The sequence below is a fragment of the Pezoporus flaviventris genome, unplaced genomic scaffold (assembly GCF_033815535.1).
Source record: "Pezoporus flaviventris isolate CSIRO_AGI_PZ_B2104156 unplaced genomic scaffold, CSIRO_AGI_Pfla_v1 ptg000012l, whole genome shotgun sequence".
Lineage (NCBI taxonomy): Eukaryota > Metazoa > Chordata > Aves > Psittaciformes > Psittacidae > Pezoporus > Pezoporus flaviventris.
The window spans coordinates 742119-758340 of NW_026892560.1; the positions used below are offsets into that span (position 1 = coordinate 742119).

Sequence of the window (16222 nt, forward strand, 5' to 3'; positions counted from 1 at the left end):
CGAGGCTTCACACAGCCCTATCACAGAGGGGAGATGTTAAAATCACTTGGGATATTTCTATTAAAATGCCCATTTAGGATGTTGTGGAAGAGAGAAAGACAATGTTCATGACTGTATGTGGAAGTAAGAACGAAAAGGATCATCACATTAGCATCACACAGCCTTGCTGCTCCCACAGCTTGTGCTCTGCAGGGAATTCCTATACTGAAGTCTGAAAAAGGAGATGGGAGAAAAATACAGGGAAGGTAACACGGGGGATGAAAGATAATAAACTCATTCCCCATGAAATGGCATTTGGAACCATGTTTTATCCTACATTTTTCACATATATATATGTGTGTGTATGCGTGTGTACATACGTACGTGTATGTATGTACCTTTCCAGGCATCTTTTCCTGAGCAATAGTGGTTTTCTCCAGGTAAATTCAATCAACATAAGAAAAGCCTGCAATTAAAACAGCTTGTGGCTCATTGTAACCATCCCATGAGCCACACGGAGCTGGAAAGGGAATAATTTCCTGTTCTATTTACAGCAGAAATCATTATTTCTGTGACTGGTAAAGGTAGTTACATATTCCCTTCCCATTCCAGGCCTCCCACATGCTGCTCTGCTGTTTCCTTCCTCCAGCTGCCCTTTCTGCAGCTGCTCTCTCGAGTTACAAGCAAGATGGAGATGAGCAGAAGCCTCTCCCCTGGCTGGACAAGAAATGGGTCCCACAGGACAGGAACTGCACCCTCTTGCACCAAAACTGCTGTGGCAATCGGTGGGCACAGGGTGCAACACAGGCACCGAGGACATCCCAGCTCCAGAGGCTTGGGGTTTTCTACTGCAGACCCGTGACTAAACACCCCCTAACACCCACTGCTTCTGCCCCCTGTAAATGCTGAATTCCAAAGCTGAACTATCAATATTATACCCTGCAAAATACAAAAGATCCAGCATTTGTGGCTTACACACTTCAAGACTCAACGTGACAACTAAAACCCCATTGCCTCAAAATGTTAAGGCAGCAAAGGCACACACCAAAATCTGCTGGAGATGGGTCACCCTGTCTGTCCCAGTATTCCTCCTTCTTATCAAATGGAGAACAGCAATTCATTCCCAAGAGCTAGAATACACAGTCTGTTCAAGATGCTAAAGGCATTTGTTTGGATGCCAGCAGTCCAAACCAAGCCTCCAAATACCTAACACTCATCTCCTAAGAGTGCAGTTCTTACATGGTGAGGATACCCAGCACCCTGTTCTCCCGGTGATTTCCACTAAACAATAATCATTTCTCTTTTATTCTATTCTATGTGTTGTGAGCCCTCCACAGCAACTGCTGATGAACACCATTCATTGAGGAGCTCACCAGACCACCACAAAAGGATGTTCCTTTACCTCTACAGATATCTAAGCCCCTCTCCAAACCCTCTCCTGGGGTGTTTTTAAGCAAGGAGAAGAATCCTTTCAGCCCCTACCTGAGTCCCAACCCAAGCCTGGTCACTCAGGCTGCTGAATGAGGAAGGTACCCCCCCCCCTTGCCTACCTCCTGCCGAGACCCTCACCACCAACAGACTTTACACGAACATGGAACACCCTGCTTGGCTGAAGTGCAGATCAATTCATCATTTATCATGGCAAAAACATGAACTATCTTTACAAAGAAAGAGCCATCTGCTGCTGTCTCAGTTCGCCTCAAAGCCAGAGTGCTCTGCTGAGTGACAAACAGCATCCCCACGCAGAGCACAGCAGTGCAGGCAAGCAGACACTCTTCAGTAGGCTATAAAAGGCTGTTTGAAAAGAATAATGTTCCTCCTTACTCCAGAATGAAGATGAATACAGAACATGGGCACAGCACTGAGCCCACGCTCACAGGCCTAGCTCACTGAGGCAAATACATCATCTCTTGACATAAAGCAAGCATCTCTTGACATAAAGCAAGCATCTCTTGACATAAAGCAAGCATCTCTTGACATAAAGCAAGCATCTCTTGACATAAAGCAAGCATCTGTGATACTGTGATCTCTTGACATAAAGCAAGCATCTCTGCAGCAGAGCACTATCAAAATGGCAGTAACTGAATGAACCCCAACAAATTAACCCACAAATACTGGAGGAACACAAAGGGAAAACCTCATTCATATTTAATATATAACTCTCAAGACTCTGTGCAGCTAGCTACAAGCTTGCTTTTGGGGGCTGTACACATTGCTCTACAGGGGGCTGAAAAGGAGCCAAAGGAAACAAGGCTCGTGGAAGGAAATAAGCAGAGCCCCATCACAGCAAGCTCTCCAACTCAAGGAACAGCTTCCTGCAAGTTATCTGTGTGAAACACATCCCTTGGCAGCCCATCCACACCCTGCAGGGAACAGGCTGCTCTGAGAGCTGTTCCCCAGGCTCTGCACAACCAGAAGCACTGCTGGTGGAGTTCCACATACTTCTGTGCCAATGTGCTTGCAGCATCCCACACAGGCACAGCCCTAAAGCTGGCTGCTGTGCAAAGCATCCCCTTCCACCTTTGGAAAGGGAAGCTGCATGATTCCCAGGAAAGCTGCTAACCAAACTGCCCTTCACCTTTTCAAAATACACGTGCTTCAGCTGCTGGAAGGACCTGGAGCTCTTGGAGGGAGTCCAGAGGAGGCCAAGGAGCTGCTGCGAGGGCTGGAGCAGCTCTGCCATGGAGCCAGGCTGAGAGAGCTGGGCTGGGGCAGCCTGGACAAGAGAAGGCTCCTGAAGGGGAGACCTGAGAGCAGCTCCAGTGCCTAAAGGGGCTGCAGGGAACCTGGAGAGGGGCTTGGGACAAGGGCCTGTAGGGACAGGCCAAGGGGAATGGCTTGAACCTGCCCAAGGGGAGACTGAGATGAGCTCTTAGGCAGAAGCTCTTCGCTGGGAGGGTGCTGAGGCGCTGGCACAGGGTGCCCAGAGAAGCTGTGGCTGCCCCATCCCTGGCAGTGCTCAAGGCCAGGCTGGACACAGGGGCTTGGAGCAAGCTGCTCCAGTGGAAGAGGTCCCTGCTCGTGGCAGGGGCTGGAGCTGGAGGAGCTTTAAGGTCCCTTCCAACACAAACCAGTCTTGATTCTATGATTTTATGAAGGAGCCCAAAGAATCTGCAGTTTAGCCTGCTAAATTTAGCATGGGGAACACCACATGGAGCTCACTGTACTTATCAATCCCAAACTCATCCTGTCAATAGCTTGTTTCTCCAAGCCTCATCTGAAGTTCATCCTTCACTATGGAAGTACATCAACTTGTTAGGTGCAGCCTCACAAAAGCCTTGGCACAATCTGTTCTGAGCATCCAAAGAACTGGCCATGCTGTCTCAGAGAGACATTCAGAATTGAACTGGTACAAGCAAAGTCTATGACTATAATAAGAACCAAACCAGTCTGTCAACCCTGACTCCAGTTAACCAAAGCTATTCAAGATGGCTTACAGAAAGTACCACTGATGTACCAATGGCAGCTCCAAGGCCTTATCCTGTGGTCCTTAAAAGCAAGCAGGAAGAAGTTACATACCACTGGTGGCACTCAGCACTTTGGTCCCCTTTCTGTAAGGCGATTTCCAGCTCTTCTTTGCCTGCAAGTAAGTGGTCAGAGGTCAGAAATGCAGCTGCTTGCTCTGAGGCTCTCAGAGTACACCAATACAATGGCATCAAAGTCATATCTATTAATTCTATCATACAGCTGCCTTGAAAACGTCCCATAGGGAATTTCATCCTCTTGCAGTGCGAGGGAACACCCCAGACCACTCAAACCAGCCATGCAAATACACAGTGCAGTGGCCAGCTGCACTGACCTGTCAAGATGGTTTTACCTCCTTTGGAAGCACACCTACAGCAAAGCCACCTTCCACACCACAGTAAGAGAAGTTCAGTAGAGCTTGCAGTGGCTTGCTCTGATGCATGTAACAGCCTCAGATCTGGGACATGCCCCACGTTCCCCTCTCTCCTCCAAGAACAAGCCCAGTCTCAAAAAGCTGAAAACTAAGCACTGTTATCAGAATAAAACTTAAAATTTCATCTTTTAAATGGCTACAGCAATTCCCAGAAAAGAATAATTCTATTAGATACACTAATAGAACTATATTTAGTCATGTGCATAACAGGACAGAAATTACTTAGAACATTATCTTCTGTTTCAGATCTAAACTGTAACAGGGATGATGATTTTGTTTTATTCTGACCCACCTACAATCTCGCAAACAAACCACATCCAAGAGTGAAGAAGAACAAGGGAACTAAACTAAACTGATTCCTCTGAGTAACTGCACATTTAAAACGACTTTTTTATACCTGCCATGCAGTATTAAATGTGCTACAGCAGAAACTGATTTATCTTAATACCACAGCCTGGAGAAGGCTCTGGGGAGACCTTTTAACAGCCTTCCAGTGCCTAAAGGGGCTACAGGAAACCTGGAGAGGGGCTTGGGCCAAGGGCCTGTAGGGACAGGCCAAGGGGAATGGCTTGAACCTGCCTGAGGGGAGACTGAGCTGAGCTCTTAGGCAGAAGCTCTTCCCTGGGAGGGTGCTGAGGCACTGGCACAGGGTGCCCAGAGAAGCTGTGGCTGCCCCATCCCTGGCAGTGCTCAAGGCCAGGTTGGACACAGGGGCTTGGAGCAAGCTGCTCCAGTGGAAGGGGTCCCTGCCTGTGGCAGGGGGTGGAGCTGGAGGAGCTTTGAGGTCCCTTCCCACACAACCCAATCTGGGATTCTAAGATACGGATAAAAGGTTTGAGAAACAAACCTGAAGAACAGGTTACAGGGAAAACAAGCGCACGACAGGGTTTGCAAGCGCAGGGTTTGTACCTCCGAGGTGTCACATCAGCTTTGAGCATCCCCATCCCTCTGCCTCAAGCACCCCACTCCTCACCATCAGCTGCGTAGGATCTCTTCTCATCTGCGTCGTCTGTGAGCTCACACATATCACTGTGTGCCCGGGCCAGGCGCCACAGGAAGTCCTTCTGCTCCGCGTACTGCAGTGAAAGCACAAACGTTACGTGTAGAGATCCATTCTGCCACTGAGCGAGGAAAAACAAGGGGGGGCACATCCTGGAAGTCACACAGATGAGTCCTGACACACTGAAAGGCCCCAGGTCTACAAGAACGAGAACAGCACCACAAAAACCCAAGCTGGGTGACACAATCTCACAATGCGACACTGCTGGTACAGGTCTAACTGTTGCTGCCCTCTTGCAAGTAACCCTCCACTTAAAGGCTATACTGAGGTCAGGTCTCCAGCAGCTCCACTAACAACACAGAGGGCAAAAAAATCACCCTAAAGCTCACCTCTTGATTAAATATCACAAATTCAACCTTATGTCTTCCATGCTTCAGCGCCCACTCCAGCAGCTCCCCATCCTGCCCTGTTCTGAAACCTGGGTCAGTACTGGAGGTGTTCTCCTAAATTTGAAGCATGCATGTTCAGACAAATTCAAATTTACTCAAAAAAAAAAAAAAAAAGGGTTGAAGATGAAAACACAACCACCAACAGTCTGCTTTCTTTTGTGACAATACTGGGAATAAACTGAAGTGGGAGCATCACCAGAAAGAAGCACACAGGAGGACGTGAGAAGCCCACAGGCCTGTCACTGCTTCCTGCTGGGAAGGAAAAAACCCAGCTTACTTGAAACAAGAACCAATAAAGTTCTTTGTTATTTCTCCCTTTCATTCCTTCTGAAAATACAGAAGCCAAAAGGTTCTGCTCTTTAGAAAGCTGGTAACACAAACGTTTCCTTTGCTGGCTGTGCAGTACTTCAGTAAACCCCAACCAGGGCTGCCAGAGGGGCTGCAGCAGGCATGGACATGCCTGCACTGGTGCTGGAGCACACAGAGCGGATGGAGCCAGGAGGGGCTGGGCTCTGCTCCCAAGGAACAAGGGATGGGACAAGAGGAAACGGCCTCAAGCTGCACCAGGGCAGGTTTAGATGGAGCTGAGGAACAATTCCTGCCCCAGAGGGTGCTCAGGCATTGGAACAGGCTGCCCAGGGCAGGGCTGCAGGCACCGGCCCTGCAAGTGCTCACACAGCGTGGAGACGAGGCCTCAGTGCCATGGGGCAGTGGTGGCCTTGGCAGGGCTGGGGTAAGGGTTGGACTGGATGAGCTTGAAGGGCTTTTCCAACCTGGTTGGTTCTGTGACCCTATGAACAGCCACAGCCAGCCACAGTTCAATGCTGACTGCAGATGCTGTGCGTGGGCAGAGATACAAGCAGCAACCCGCACCATCACTGCCCCTGCTGTGCTCCCACACCTCAGCACCAGCTTTCACCAAACCAGGGGATCAATTCACACAGAATTCCCAGCCTGGTTTGTGTTGGAAAGGACCTTAAGATCTCCCACTCCCAACCCCCTGCCACAGGCAGGGACCCCTTCCACTGGAGCAGCTTGCTCCAAGCCCCTGTGTCCAACCTGGCCTTGAACACTGCCAGGGGATGGGGCAGCCACAGCTTCTCTGGGCACCCTGTGCCAGCGCCTCAGCACCCTCACAGGGAAGACCAGGTACGTCCCCTACGTGATAGAAAAAGACCCACTCTTTAAGGTGGCACACTCCAGGCTTTTAATCTCATTAACTAATGAACACCTAAGTGTCACCTAACCCTTCTGCTTGAATATGCAATTTACTTATTTCATGAACCACCACACATGCTGGGCAGTCCTTGGCAAGGCCAAGCTTCCTGAACATAGACTGAGCCACTGCACATGCAACAAGATAAAGGTCCTCAAAACATCTGCTCACTGTATACACCCAGCACTATGGTTTTACACGTGCACTGTGCTCACGCAGGGAAAGCAACGACACGATGAGACAGAGTTCCAAGACAGAATGCGACTGGGAACTGGCTGCTGAAGCCTGAACAATTGTGGCCCTCAGCCCACTCCCCAGTCGCTCCTGAGGAGGGGGCCACTGGAAGCTGGCCCAGCTGCTGGGCAGGACCTGGACCCTGCTAAGAAATACAATGTCCTCTTCCTCTTCAGCTGAAATCACTGCTGAGAACACAAAAGGCAACCCTTACCGCCAGCTTATTGTTGAGCAGCAGCTGGAACCCCTCTCTCTTCTCCTGCTCATCTCCGCTGTGCAAGCGGTCAGCCTGCTGCAGGAGCTGCTCCAGCCCTTCCTCCAGGAAGGAATCCAGGGCTAAATGGGTTTCCTCCTCGTTGACAAGATCCAGGGAATCCCGTCGTGCAGTTCTCACTGTTTCACAGCTCACTTCATCTTCCCCTTCCTCGCTGTCCTTCTCAGACTCCCGGTCGTAATCGGACTCGGCGTTGGCTGTGCTGTACCTTTGAGATAAACCACCACAATGCAGGATCAGCTTGAGGAGATGCTCTGCAGCCTGTGACAGGCTCATACACCTGGGATGGGGAAAACAACCCTTCCTAACAGAGGAAGAGGAGTACCTTAGCTCATCCTGGAGAACGCTTTACAGTCCAGTGTCACAAATAACAACCAATCACTGTTCCTCATGTAATTCACACAACCTCAACAAAATGAAGAGGTTGACCCAAGAAGTTAAGCAGAACTCGCTCACAAGCACCCACATCTCACGTGCACACCCTAACAGCTTCTCTTAGGCCTTCTCACCTCAATGTAAAACACTTCAACCAAGAACAGAGCCAGGCCAATTCAGTTCAGTGTGTGGATCATAAAAGAGAAGTTCAACTGAAAATCCAACACGCTCATCCACGTGGAACACACAACCTCATGTTTTCAGCTCATTCCAGGGAATTTCAGACACAATAGCTGTTCTGGCAGGATCTGCTACCTCCAGCATCTTGTCTGAATGCTCAATATGAAACAGCTTGTTCACACTGACATGAAGAGGTGCAAAACAGTAGGAGAGTGAGCACAGCTATTTCACATGAGCAAGAAACCCAGGAAGGAGAGAGCAAACGAGCCACAGAAAGACAGCACATGTACAGAACCCCAGGCAATGATAAGCTGCTCAATTAGGCAAAGGAACCAGGATAAAGCTAAGATCAAAGCTTCCCAAAGTGGGTAAAATTAAGCTCCCCAGAGTCATGAACAGGCACATAAGCTGGAAATTTAAACCACCATTATATATGATTGATACCACTGCCGCAGGCTGTCTACTTACAGAACTGGTTTCTTTTTAAAGGAGACTCTGTCCCACTCACCTTTATCTGCAAGTTTTAACTGCAGAATAAGCACAAGTCAGCCAGCAACTTAAGCAAGTGCACTTTTACATTGGTATTTTCCTGGTTCATCTGCATAGGAAGCTCTCTTCCTGAAGCAGGCTACTTCAAATCCCATCAGTGATTAACTCTAGGGGATGTCTGCCATTGTTACCCAACCAAACTGTGCCCAAGCCAATTTCACAAGTCCTGCTGGAATTCAAAGTCTGGGGGCATTTGGTTATGAACCTCACTTTCTTCCTGGAGAGGGAAACTAGATTGATTAACAGAAATAGGTACTGAGTTTCACTTACTAACACCTTTGCAGAGTTCTGTTTGGATTGTGAGTAATGTGGGATATACACATATGTATAAAAACACAGATTTAAATATTTAAGATTTATAATATATGTAAAAATATATAAATATATTTTTATATATAAATAAATATATATTAATTATTTAATTATATATAATTATATATAAATAAATATATATTTCTATATATAATATATATACACTCAAATATATATACTATATATAAATATATATTATAGTATATATAATATATTCTGTTATTACAATTACATATTACACTATATATAATAAATATTATCTATAGAATATATAAAAATATATATTTATATATTCTATATATAGTATATTTTATATATTAAATATAATTATAACATAATTATTATTATAATAAAGTATATAATATACACTATAAATATAATTATATATATTTTCATATATATATATATTGTGTGTGTATATATATATTGTGCATATAAATAAAGGACCAAAAGCTGCTCTCCCTTTTGTCCAAGCTGAATTTCTCCTCGAAGGGAGAGCCTAATGCTCTGGGCATGAAGCTGCCTTTGCCTGGAGACAAAGATATGTGACCCAAGTGGCCTATCTGAAGACAGCAGCCACAGTAGTTTGGCCACACACAGATAACAAGACACATCTGGCTATCAAAGCTTCAGCTTTCTGAGAACCATCAATAATGCTCAAGCATCTCCCTCTCTGGCAGAGGGTAAATGAACACCCTCACTGCCCACAGTCCCCAACCCTCATCCATAAACTTAAAGCCACACATTTTGTACTGAAACATTTCAAGAGAAGAAATAAAGGAAAAGTCAGGCTTACCCCTGTGAAGCCAGGAAATCAAGGGCCATGCTGCAGATTATGTAGGCAGCACTAAATCCATGGACAATGCAGCTGCATGGTGGTAGGTGACACTGGCATGGCTCCATTTCAGATTTAAAACCTCACTTCTTGGTATTTTCTTATGGTATTACTAGTTCTCTGGACCACCTCATTTTGATACTTAAACTCCTCAGACTCTTATGTCCCATCCTAACCCACCGTGCAGCACAGTTGCGACACCGTATAACTCCATCTGACTGGCAGCTGCAAAGATTCCAGTGCTTCAGCTAGAAAACACTTTGCACATCGAAGGCTCCTGACACACAACAAGGTCTTGAAACCAGGCTCAACATGTGGCTCCTATAGCTTTTTCCTCCACCACCAAAGTGTGTTTCCTCCGGGACAGCTCAGACAAGATGCTGCCAGTTTAAAAGGAAAAGTAATGCTGTATGTAACCTCATAAACACAGAGTTTTCAGAAAGATCGAGGGATTTAGATGCTAGCAGCCTGTCATCCTGCATTTATGATGATGGAAAGCTCTCAATGCTTTAGTAAGTGGAGGCCTCTGGTGAGCACTCATCCTCATGAAAGCTAAGCCTACGACCTGGAACAAAATGCCCATGGGAAGAGGACACAAAGAGGCTCAAAAGGCCAACGTGGTGCTAGAGCAAGGCAGGGAATTAAGCATCCAAGACCTCTGGGCTCCTGAAAGCTCAAGACGACTCCTGTGACTTGTATATGAAACAGAGAAGATGCTTGTGCCTGTGTGGTTTATGAAGTAAAGCTGAAACCCGAGCTCCTCTTTCTGTACTGCACTGAAGGAATAGGATTGCCAGAAATGAATACACAGCTGGAATTCAGCTCTTGGGAACAGGCTCATTCTTCCTCCCAGAGGCTGCTAATTCCAAAATTCACATTTCCCACCTTGATTTTCCACTAGAAAATGTCAGTATTTACATCTCTAAAAGACAGCATTGCATAACAAAGGCAGTTGGTCCTGAGGAGACTATTATACCTACTGGTATAGGACAGATGCCAGAGCACGAAATTATATACTATTCAATTTGGGGGTTTATAATCATAGGACAGCTGCTTATCCACTAATTCTCCACCTTGGTCATTGAACTCTGCACCTCTGACTTGCTGTTGGCCCCTATCGTGATTTAAAACTTTCTCATGACCACACAACACCACGGGCTGGTACCTGCTGGCAAAGCCCATCCTTTCGAACAACCTTTACAAAGTCCACTGCCACCCTGATGACTCAATGTATCTGTTATCAGCTACACAGCAAAGTCCTGTCTTCAGCTCCAGCTCCATCACTGTAAGACGTTGTGCAGCCCCGTTACCTATTACACCACCGTGAATCACTTGTTCCCTAAATCTGCTTTCGTACAACACCCACTCCAGCTGAACGAAGCCCTTCTAGAGCTGAATGAGCTCACAGCAGCTCTTTCCTGCTTCACCACTTCCAGTTACTAGAGATAAAACACCAAAGTGACGTGTGTCCTGGCAGTCACAACACCTGTTCCCCTGCAGTGAGCGCGCTCTGCTCCAGAGGCTGCTGCAGCAAGGGCTGCTTTGTCCCCACTGAAAAAGCCCTGCTGCCAAGTGCCAGCCTGCACCAGCTCACTGGTCACTCAGCTGCTAACGGACAGCACATCAGGCCCAAATCCTGCCTGCCTTGCCCTGTGCTGTAATTACCTTCATTCTTTACATCACATCCACTTCAACTCCCCTGGGAAAATGGACATGGCCATGAACAAGTCCAGTGCTGCATGTTTTGGAGCATACTCACACACCTCAGGAGCTCTAGAATCCATCTGATGAATACACAGCAGTGCTTCAGCAGAAAGGCAGCATTCACATCTGTTTAGGCAACAGACCTCAATATCTATCTACTATGACACCAATTTCACCTATACTGTGATTTTTACCAATGTTCTTGATCTACACAGTACTCTTCACCTCTTATTAAATGACAAGAACTTCAGCAACACAACAGTGAAGTAAGTGTGACACACCGAGAAGGATCCGTAAGTCCCCTAGCTAAAGACATTCACATAGAACCACAGAGTGGTTTGGGTTGGAAAGGACCTTAAAGCTCCTCCAGCTCCAACCCCTGCCACAGGCAGGGACCCCTTCCACTGGAGCAGCTTGCTCCAAGCCCCTGTGTCCAACCTGGCCTTGAGCACTGCCAGGGATGGGGCAGCCACAGCTTCTCTGGGCACCCTGTGCCAGCGCCTCAGCACCCTCCCAGGGAAGAGCTTCTGCCTAAGAGCTCAGCTCAGTCTCCCCTCGGGCAGGTTCAAGCCATTCCCCTTGGCCTGGCCCTACAGGCCCTTGTCCCAAGCCCCTCTCCAGCTTTCCTGCAGCCCCTTCAGGCACTGGCGCTGCTCTAAGGTCTCCCCTTCAGGAGCCTTCTCTTCTCCAGGCTGAAGATTTTAGTGAACTGGAATAGAGCATTCCAGACACTCCAAAATATATTCTTGCCTGGAAATGCTATTTCTAAACTCTCACTCAAGCCCCAGGCTGGATTTCTACTTCCCTTCTTTCTAAAAGCTTCCCTCATCCAATTATTGCTGAAGAAAAAGCCTCAAAACCTATATTTGATTGGGCTTTTTCCTTCCCCTGCTTCTCTCAGTCAGGACTGCTGCACTTCTCTCAATCTGGCCCTGGCAGCAGCAGTTACTGCAATAAAAGCAAATAAAACCAGGATGACAGATGTTTAGTGAGGAAAAAGATCCCTTCCTCCATGTTAGAAACGGCACAGATGTAACTGGGCACCCCAGTCTGTGAGAGCTGCTCCTGCCCTGCTGCTGTGCTCACCCTCCTTCACTTTCCCCATCGTCCGTGTTGGCTGCTCCCGAGCTGGCTGTGAAGTAAATGGAACTGGAGCACGTGGAATCACTTCTTTCTCTGGGAAAGGGAAAGCGCCTCCGGCGAGAAACCTTCTGGGTTTCTTCCAGGTGGGACCTAAGAGGAAGGCAGAAAGAGAAGCAAACGATCATTAGGCAGGGACATGAGTGCTGGTTCACTTCCTTCTCCTCTGGAGCAGATTCCACCCACTTCACTTTACAGGCAACACATTCACGAGGTGACTTACTCCTGCTTGCACAAACATCCTGCAACCACACAGCAAGTCACATCCTACAGCGAGCACACACTGAGCACAGCCTTGGTCCAGATACAACCCATACGTGCCATCCACATACAGTGATACCTAAAGGGGCTGCAGGAAACCTGGAGAGGGGCTTGGGACAAGGGCCTGTAGGGACAGGCCAAGGGGAATGGCTTGAACCTGCCCGAGGGGAGACTGAGATGAGCTCTTAGGCAGAAGCTCTTCCCTGGGAGGGTGCTGAGGCGCTGGCACAGGGTGCCCAGAGAAGCTGTGGCTGCCCCATCCCTGGCAGTGCTCAAGGCCAGGTTGGACACAGGGGCTTGGAGCAAGCTGCTCCAGTGGAAGGGGTCCCTGCCCATGGCAGGGGCTGGAACCACTCTGTGATTCTGTATCACACCCACTGCCCTGATTTCACCAGGGAACAGGCGAAGGAATCCTCAAACACCCTGCAGCACAGCACCTTTTATTCTGGATCAAAAGTTCCTACAGTCAGCAGCAGGGAGAAGACAGCAATAGCAAGAAGCAAACATTCACACAACAAGAAACCTTCCCAGTTCAGAACAAGAAGCCAGTGTCACTACTTGATATTCTGTAAGAAAAAAGCCAACCATGACTGAATACACAGGTTTTTTTCCATTAATCTCACAGGATGTCAAGACATAATAATCCCAGTGGAAACCAGAAAGACACTTCCTCCTCTTTTGGCTTTTAGGGTTAAGATGCTCCTGGCTGTTCTGCCATGCTATGGAGCAAACCTGTGCAGGAGCAGAGGAAGTCAGCAAGGGGCAGGGTCCATACCTGACCTCACAGACGATTTCTGCAGCTAGGCTCTGCAGGCTGGTCCGGAGCTCCTCCACCTCCTTCCTCAGCTCTGACAGGTTCCTCACCACGAAGTCAAGCTGCTCCAGCACGTCCAGCAGCTCCTCGTGGGCTGGGAGAGGTCTGTACACAGCACCATCGCCTGCCTCCACAGGAGCCAGCGCCCTGGCCGTGACTGAAAGGAAACGGGGGGGAAGCTCAGCAGAGGGGAAAGGGAAGGCATTTCACATGGGAAATGTCAGCACATTTTGTCCTCAGGAGGTGGGGGATGAGGCCCGATTCCAAGCACTGCTCCCTGACCCGACCTTTGGGGTTCTTCTACTGTTTTGCAGCTCCCTTCCCCGACACCAGCCTCTATCCACACTGAAGAGCTCTGCAATAGCAGCTAGGGGTGAACAAAGCTCTTGGAGCTACACTTCCCCCAAAACCCCTTGTAAAACTTCCTCAAGACCACCACAATGCAGTGACCATCACACAGTCTGCAGACAGAGACGCTACTTTGGGGCTGCTTTATTTGAAGTCCTTACTGCAAATCCCTCCCCTAATTCCTGTTCTCCACACCGCTGTCCTAACATCACACTGAAACAAGCACTCTGTGCTTTCCTCCTGAACCACAGTGAACTCAGGAGCCCACAAGTCAGGAAGCAACCAGCCTGCCACGTAACTGGGACAATGGATAAGGAGAATGGAAGCCAAAACCCCCTTACTCTTAAACCAAACAACTCTATTCTTATTCAAGGAAAAGCCCCGTAGGAGCCCAATGAGGAGACATCACACTTCAGGGGAGTTTAGCCATTAAAATACAGCGCTGCCTGCTTTTGAGTGCCTGGAAACCTCACCAGCCTGCCTGATCCTTAAACCTGCCTGCACAGTGTGAGCAACCAGCCTGGGACAATGGATTCACATATGGGGACTTAAAATAGGCCTTCTTGAAAGCTCATAAATATCATAGGTAAATATAGAATCCTAGAATAGTCAGGGTTGGAAAGGACCTTAAGATCCTCCAGTTCCAACCGCCATGGAACCCTGCATGGGCAGGAGCTGTCTCTGCTCCTGTTCTCCCCTCGGCAGAGCCCAAGTAATGCTCTCATCCTCCTGGTTCTGCTTGGGAGCTGCTGGTTCACGTGAAGCCCAACTGCACAAACTGATTCCTTCTAAGATGTGTGGTCAACAACCAGGGCCAGATGTTCACTGCAGCCACAGGTACCAGCCTATCGAAGCTGTCCGAGTCTATCTGCTCTCCTGTGTGGTTCACCCTACACGTGCTGCAGCAGGAAAACATTAAAGGATGAGTATTGAAAAGGTGGCTGTGTGAGATCACAGGTTAAAACACTGGGCACGAACAACTCCTGCCCTAATGCAGCAGCAAAGACAAACCTTCAGACACCCCAGGAAGGGTTTTCAAGTAGAAGTTCTTCCTAAAAGTAAACTCATTTTTAAGTGCACCCCACTGCACTAAACACATTGTTAAAGGGGAGCACCTGATGCTTGCCCCTCATGGAATGGTTTGGGTTGGAAGGGACCCTAAAGCTCCTCCAGTTCCAACCCCAACCCCTTCCACTGGAGCAGCTTGCTCCAAGCCCCTGTGTCCAACCTGGCCTTGAGCACTGCCAGGGATGGGGCAGCCACAGCTTCTCTGTCCCTGCCCACTGCTGGTGCCACGAGCCCCAGTTCAGAGCCTGAACAGAGCCAGCCCCAAGTCCTGCTCCTGCAGGTAAATAAATCCAGGGCGGTTCCGGGATCAGCTTTTTGCAGTTCTAAACCTGGCAGTGGGTGAGGGCAGTTAAAGCCTGAGAGCAGCTCTTGTGAATCCTAGAACCAACCAGGCTGGAAAAGCCCTTCAAGCTTATCCAGTCCAACCCTTACCCCAGCCCTGCCAAGGCCACCCCCAACCCATGGCACTGAGGCCTCGTCTCCTCGGTGTGTGAACACTTGCAGGGCCGGTGCCTGCAGCCCTGCCCTGGGCAGCCTGTTCCAATGCCTGAGCACCCTCTGGGGCAGGAATTGTTCCTCAGCTCCATCTAAACCTGCCCTGGTGCAGCTTGAGGCCGTTTCCTCTTGTCCCATCCCTTGTTCCTTGGGAGCAGAGCCCAGCCCCTCCTGGCTCCATCCTCCTGTCAGGCACTTGTAGGGAGCCATCAGGTCCCCCCTGAGCCCTCTCCCCGCCTCTCCCAGGGCACGGCAGCGGCAGGAGCCGCGCTCACCGGCGCAGGCCCCGCACGGAGCCGGGCCCCGGGCGCAGCGGTAACCGCAGCCCCCCCGGTACCGTGGCTCCGCCGCCCGGTCTCCCCCGCCGGCTCCTCGCGGTCGCTGCCCCCGGGCCAGCCCCGCCGCCGCCAGGGCCGCAGCACCCAGAGCAGGCCCAGCCCGGCCCCCGCCGCTCCCAGCGCCAGCGCCAGCGCCACGCGGCCGGGACCGGGACCGGGGCCGGGTCCCGCCTGCGCCATGGCCGCCCTGCCCTGCCCGGCCCGTGCCGGCGCGCTGCGGCAGCGTCACCACGGAGCGGCCTATGGCATGCAGCGGCGTCATCAGCCAGCGCCGGGGCGGGGCCTGGGCGGCGTCACGTGGACGCCCGGGGGGCAGCTGCGCTTTACGTGCCGCAAGAGCAGCAGCAGCGGTACCTGCACGTGCGGGTGCGCATGCAAATACAGCTGCAAGTACACCTGCGGGTACACATGCAGGTACAGCTGCAAGTACACCTGCACCTACACCTGCGGGTACACATGCAGGTACAGCTGCAAGTACACCTGCACCTACACCTGCGGGTACACATGCAGGTACAGCTGCAAGTACACCTGCACCTACACCTGCGGGTACACATGCAGGTACAGCTGCAAGTACACCTGCACCTACACCTGCGGGTACACATGCAGGTACAGCTGCAAGTACACCTGCACCTACACCTGCGGGTACACATGCAGGTACAGCTGTGGGTACAGCTGCAAATACACCTGCAAGTACACCTGCGGGTACAGCTGCAAATACAGCTGCAGCTACAGCTGCGGGTACAGCTGCAGCAG

General features: G+C 49.7%; 1 protein-coding gene across 1 annotated transcript in view; it reads right to left on the minus strand.

Annotated features, from left to right (window-relative positions):
• The window catches only part of RMDN3 (regulator of microtubule dynamics 3), a 28353-nt gene extending 12704 nt beyond the window's left edge, over positions 1 to 15649 (minus strand). The window contains exons 1-6 of the mRNA XM_061450921.1: positions 15469 to 15649; positions 13182 to 13377; positions 12092 to 12238; positions 6991 to 7258; positions 4851 to 4953; positions 3499 to 3559 (exon numbers count right to left, since the gene is read on the minus strand). Coding sequence (XP_061306905.1) covers positions 3499 to 3559; positions 4851 to 4953; positions 6991 to 7258; positions 12092 to 12238; positions 13182 to 13377; positions 15469 to 15649 — 956 coding nt within the window. The remainder of the gene's footprint in view (positions 1 to 3498; positions 3560 to 4850; positions 4954 to 6990; positions 7259 to 12091; positions 12239 to 13181; positions 13378 to 15468) is intronic.
• Positions 15650 to 16222: the final 573 nt, after the last annotated feature.